The sequence below is a fragment of the Monopterus albus genome, unplaced genomic scaffold (assembly GCF_001952655.1).
Source record: "Monopterus albus unplaced genomic scaffold, M_albus_1.0 scaffold385.1, whole genome shotgun sequence".
NCBI lineage: Eukaryota > Metazoa > Chordata > Actinopteri > Synbranchiformes > Synbranchidae > Monopterus > Monopterus albus.
The window spans coordinates 51047-57437 of NW_018128265.1; the positions used below are offsets into that span (position 1 = coordinate 51047).

Genomic DNA, 6391 nt, shown 5'->3' on the forward strand with positions numbered 1-6391 from the left:
TACATGTAGGCTTTGGTCTCTAAGAGCTGTCGCTATTGGGATAAAAGCGCAGCTGGATGTAGTCAATGCCCTGTTGGCGCACTGCCACCCAGGAGCATTAAAACACACTTCAGTTTACCAACATACCCCATAATAGCAGCCCAAACAACATCCTCTCTGCTGTATCAGGCCTTGCCTGAGAAGCAGGTGCAATCATGCAAAAGGAGGCAAAAGGAAGTGTCATTGGATAGGTTCCTTGTTAAAGTCGCACAAAAAGAAAAAGATTTCAGCGAGCCAACAGATAGCAGATAACTCTTCTCTCTGTCTCCCTCACGCCAGTCACGATTCTTTTCAGAGGTAAAGTGCAGGTTAATTTGTTTTATTTTTACTTTATACTGTATTTTGTATTACTGTAATATTTTTTATTTGAATAAGTGGTTGTGGAACAAATCATCTGAGTTTACATTGTTTCTTATGGGGAAATTCGCTTTGATATACATGTGCTTTGGATTACAAGCACGTTGTTGGAACAAATTATACTCGCAATCCAAGGTTTTACTGTACCAGAAAATATCCAGGATGTGTTTAAGTTAAAACTTTAAAGCTAAAAACTACTATTTAAAAACAAAAGTCCAAACACCAAACTAAAGCTTAACAACTTTTAATTGATCACAGTAAAATCTTTCAGATGACAAAGTGGCATAAAGCCAGGCAAAACAAAATCAGAATCAGAAATGGCCCCATTTCCCAAAATTCAGTGTTTGTCTCATAAAACACAGGAGAATCTCCAGCCAAGCTATTGAGATTAAAACATTATGATGCAGATGTTAGACCTTAGGGTAACTGGCCAGTGAAGCTATTCCACAGAGGTTACCTTGGTCCTTGGCCAACCACATGTAGCCGCCAATTCCCCAACCTGTACCCCAGCTGCAAGTGGGCAGACAACAGGAAAAGTTAAGAGGAGTTCATTTGTTAACCACTGACTATCAGCTCCTGCAGGTTAAGAGCATTAAAAGCACAACCAGGGACAAGCTGCTGACTAAATCCAGAGAGGATCCCCATTTATTTCTCATTTTAAAAAAGTATCATCTGCAGTGTTCCTGTTAAACCATTAAAACTGTTTAAAATTAGGCATTGGTGGTAAACTACTGTATCAAACACAATCAAAAATCAGGCTCAGAAGTTCATTCCATAAATGCTATTGGAAATAAAAATGAAATTCCTACTCCTCGCCCTACTCTCTCTTCAGGTAGTACAAAACCTGTGAACATCACAGGCTGTGGCAAATTTCCAGCAGCAGAGATACAATTCTTTTTACTGACCTGTTTTTGACAACCCAGTAACTCTTTGTTTTAGCGTTGACATAGCCCACCACCAATACGCCATGATTCAGCACCCTGCTGCTGCAACTTGGGTCATAGTAGATTCCTGAAACACACCAAAAACCATCAGCAAGTTAATAATGGATCACTGACTTTTTATTTATTTATTTGGAAGTGGAGTATTGAGACTTTTAGCCCTGTTTTTGGTCTCTACCTCATCCTGAAGGAAATATCTGGCTCTTTAGCCACTGAACACTCCACTGTGTTCACCAGCTGCTGTCCAACTGTCTGCTGTTTGGTTCTGAGCAGACGGTGGACAGCGTGGAGCACTTCAGTTAAAACCAGCTGCCTCCAAAAACAACACTGTGATGGCTGTTGGGGTGAACCACGATAAAACTGTCCTCACAGAAACACAATGAGCTGAAACTAAGGGTGTTTCAACAGCTTCGAGTTCATGCAGATCACAGACATCTCAGTGTTTTTCCCATTAAAATTTAAGTGTATTTCTTTCAAAACCAAGAACTGGTTTTGGTGATGCATTTCACACACAGGAGGAAAAGATCAGCTGATTAATTAATACTGTGTCATCTGAGGGGAGGGGGTTGACCAGGGTTCCTTATGATTTTAGCTGTTTTGTGTAAGTTCTCTTACCTTGGCCAGGTCCCCCTCGAAAAAGAGGTTTTTAATCTCAATAGGGTTTTTTACCTGCTAAAATAAAATTTAAAAACTGACCTGATTGGTAAAACTGGAAAGACGCTTGCCCGGCATCGGCTACAGACACAGGTCCCACAGCGGTCACGGCCTTCATCAGAGCAGCCTCATCACCGCTGGGGATGTCGACAAAGCCAGTGACGCAGGCAGAGTTGTACATGGGATTGTAAAGACACTGCTGCTGATCCTGAATAGGACACGAAGACAGTGAACGGGATGTTATGGAACCACCACAGGCCTCTAGATCAACTCAATAAAAATGACAGATTAACAGATAAATTTGTCCTGCAGAAGAAGAACAGTACATCAAAGTCTAAACCATGATTTAAGATCAAAAACTACATTCAAGACCATTTAAAGCCTTGAAATGTGACTTTGGAGACTTAAGATGTGTCCACTTCCTCTCATGAGATGCTTCCGAAAACAACACTGTGATGGCGGTTAGGGTGAACCACGATAAAACTGTCCTCAGAGAAGCACTCTCATGAGATGCCTACCATTCCCAGATATGGATACGACTCCTCAGAGTCCAGGCCCTTATTTTCCTTGACATATGTGAAGGCCTGGTCCGTCAGACCGCCGTTGCAGCCCCCATTGCCTTGAGGTCTGGAACAGTCCATCAGGTTCTGCTCGCTCAGCGACACCAGTTTGCCGGTCTTCCTGAACATCTGACCCTCCAGAGACCCGGTGGTGCCGAAAGCCCAGCAAGAGCCACACTGATGCTGGAGAAAGAGAGAGGGAGATGGTTTTGTTTAGATCAGATGGTAGTGAGGAATTTGCTTAATAAGAGGGGGGAAGTGTGATGCAGCAAAACAATCCATGTGTGGTCAACTTATGTGTGTGACAAAGAACATTCACTGCAGTGGACACAGGACATTGATAGTGCCTCAGAAGTCCAAAGTTGCACATGGCGTCATGTTTACCATGTTTCCTAACAGCTGATATTGGACCATGTGTAGCTCCTGTAACACTAACTTAACTGTTGTTTTAGACGAAAAGTAAGATCGAAAATGTCTTCACCTACACCTCCCTACAGAGTTGCATCATGACGCCTTCCTAGAAGTAAAACATGTTCAACTGCACCTTAAACTTGTACCAGGTGTGGCTAGAGCCCTGGGTCACATTACCTGGTCCTTCACAGGGGTAACGTAGCCCTTGTCCCTCCAGTCCAAAGCACTTGGGACCTGCAGGAAGTTGGGCTCCATGAAGAGGGACCCTGTGGTGTTCCTCTTTGTCTTTTGCTGGTAGCCGTTCATGATCTGCCTGAATTCCTCATTAGTCTGTGGAAAGGCAAGGTTGAACAAGTCTGTAACACTGACAGTATGAGTTAGGAAATGTGGTGTTTGTGTGCAGCAAACCTGCACCGATTTTCAGTAATTATTGTCACAGGCATCTCAACTTTTAGTGTTTGCTCCGAGTCATGATCCAGTTTTATGCACAATACCTTGTTTGTCTCACACACCATATCTGGTTTTACTTTATGTCACAATTTTTTGTTGTGTTGTTCCTTTATCAAGTTTCTAACTGTGTGCAAGTCATCAAATCAATTTTCCTTGAACTTCCTTCATTTCCAGACCTTCATGAAACAACTGATCAGTGTTTTCAAGCGATACGAGTCTGCATGTTAAAACCATGGTACTACCATGTCCCCGAAGTGGTTCATGCCCAGGCGGTAGGAGTGTTTGCCCATGGAGTGCTCCAGATTGTGCTGCGTGACCGTCTTCAGGTTCTTCTCCCATATCAGTCTCCTTGAGTCCTCCTCTTCCTACACACAACAATAACATGTTGGACTTGTTATTTTTGCTGAAAATGGAATTGTTTATTAAGGTTGAAACAAAACACATTACCTCATGGTATTTTTTACTGTGAAAGCTCTTCCACAGGTTCCAGTGCTCATCCAGCTTTGGGTCCTTAGTGGGGAAGTGTGATGCAGCAAAACAATCCATGTGTGGTCAACTTATGTGTGTGACAAAGAACATTCACTGCAGTGGACACAGGACATTGATAGTGCCTCAGAAGTCCAAAGTTGCACATGGCGTCATGTTTACCATGTTTCCTAACAGCTGATATTGGACCATGTGTAGCTCCTGTAACACTAACTTAACTGTTGTTTTAGACGAAAAGTAAGATCGAAGATGTCTTCACCTACATCTCCCTACAGAGTTGCATCATGACTCCTTCCAAGAAGTAAAACGTGTTCAACTGCACCTTAAACTTGTACCAGGTGTGGCTAGAGCCCTGAGTCACGTTACCTGGTTCTTCACAGAGTAACGTAGCCGAGGGGCCTCCAGTCCAAAGCACTTGGGACCTGCAGGAGGTTGGGCTCCATGAAGAGGGACCCTGTGGTGTTCCTCTTTGTCTTTTGCTGGTAGCCATTCATGATCTGCCTGAATTCCTCATTAGTCTGTGGAAAGGCAAGGTTGAACAAGTCTGTAACACTGACAGTATGAGTTAGGAAATGTGGTGTTTGTGTGCAGCAAACCTGCACCAATTTTCAGTAATTATTGTCACAGGCATCTCAACTTTTAGTGTTTGCTCCGAGTCATGATCCAGTTTTATGCACAATACCTTGTTTGCCTCACACGCCATATCTGGTTTTACTTTATGTCACAATTTTTTGTTGTGTTGTTCCTTTATCAAGTTTCTAACTGTGTGCAAGTCATCAAATCAATTTTCCTTGAACTTCCTTCATTTCCAGACCTTCATGAAACAACTGATCAGTGTTTTCAAGCGATACGAGTCTGCATGTTAAAACCATGGTACTACCATGTCCCCGAAGTGGTTCATGCCCAGGCGGTAGGAGTGTTTGCCCATGGAGTGCTCCAGGTTGTGCAGCTCGATCTTCCTCAGGTTCTTCTCCCATATCATTCTCCTCCAGAGCTCCTCTTTCTACACATAACAATAACACATTGGACTTATTATTTTTGCTGGAAATTGAATTGTTTACTAGGGTTAAAACAAAGGAAAAACCATTACGTCGTGGTATTTTTTAGTGTGCCAGCTCTTCCACAGATTCCAGTGCCCATCCAGCTGTGGGTCCATAATGGGGGCTGAGAGGACTGCGCTCAGAAACACGGCCAGCACAGCTAGAGACAGCATTGTGTCTTCCTACTAGAAAACAACACACGAGTTAGGACACTAAAGTAGCAAAGTGATGACTGATGGGGCTCTGACTGTGAGGAGGCAAACACACTCTGTTACAAGAGACATTTAATTTTCCTCGGAAAAAGGACGAGTCATACTAATTATTGATGAAATTCCTGCATAAAACTCCAGGTTTGCTTCTGGTCTTTTGCATGTAAAGGCAGGAGCACCAGCAATCTGTTGAAATATCTAATGAAAGAAATGCAGTTTTCCACTGACTAGCTCATAGTTCCTCTCCTTGCCCAGGTATGTTATTTATTTAAGCAGCTCAGAGTTAAATAAACTATGCTAATAAGGGTTCATGAGGAAATATAGACATTAGCCAGTTGATGGTTGTGAGTTTGTTCATAAATCCAATCTGCAATGGTCAAAGCATCATGTGAACTGGCATTCAGAAGCCGTTTCACTTGAGAGCGCTCAGAGCAGGGGCGGAGATAATGATTTCAGGGCTGGAGGCACCTCGCAGTTAAAGTACTATCAAAAATGTTTTATGTATCTATTTATTTTTTTACATCTCAGTAATCACATTATAGTCTTGTGATTTGTTTAAAACAATGCTGTTGCAACTTGGTACTCAAGACATGCCAAGACTTGAACTGGTAGTGGTCTTTTCAACCAGTGCCCAGAGTCACTGTCTGTCCTAATTTAAACCATGTGAAGGGGATTGGTAATGACTGCTCCTTTAGCAATGAGAGGGACACAAAGACAAAAGTAACTGAATGAAACAAGACTGCTAATTCTGGTGGATAGCAATAAAAACATAGATATTTTCAACTAAAATATAAATACAGTTGAGATGTTGCTTAAACACTTTTAAAATGAACATTGTGAGGCATTCAACGCTGTGTGCAAATCAGCTACTGAAGAAATCCCTTAAAAAAAACACATCCTTACAAATGTTTTTGCTTTAGGTCGTAAATTCAGGCGTCGAGTTTGACTAATTTAGTTCAGAATCCTAATAAGTGTAAAACTTACTGTAAACTTCTTGTTGTCCAAGTGAAGTTGAAGATGCAGGCACGATGTTTTCACCAATGAACACTGACGTTACCTTTATAAAGGCCCATGTAGCCACTGAAAAACCTCCCACCGAGCTCTCTGATTGGTCCACTATTTGTTTATGAAAGTATCCCTAAAAAAAACAAAAAAAAAACCCCACATCCTTATAAATGTTTTTGCTTTTGGTTCTACAGAATCTTAATAAGTGTAAAACTTACTGTAAACTTCTCGTTGTCTAA

General features: G+C 42.0%; 1 protein-coding gene across 1 annotated transcript; it reads right to left on the minus strand.

Annotated features, from left to right (window-relative positions):
* Nucleotides 1-693: 693 nt before the first annotated feature.
* LOC109951424 (cathepsin L1-like) lies at nucleotides 694-6391 on the minus strand. Its single transcript, XM_020585927.1, has 8 exons — nucleotides 6371-6391; nucleotides 4989-5123; nucleotides 4779-4901; nucleotides 3140-3292; nucleotides 2510-2734; nucleotides 2034-2199; nucleotides 1302-1407; nucleotides 694-906 (listed from the first exon to the last, which is right to left on the minus strand). The coding sequence occupies exons 2-8, from the start codon at nucleotides 5109-5111 to the stop codon at nucleotides 807-809; spliced, it is 996 nt and encodes a 331-aa protein (XP_020441583.1). The 5' UTR covers nucleotides 5112-5123; nucleotides 6371-6391; the 3' UTR covers nucleotides 694-806.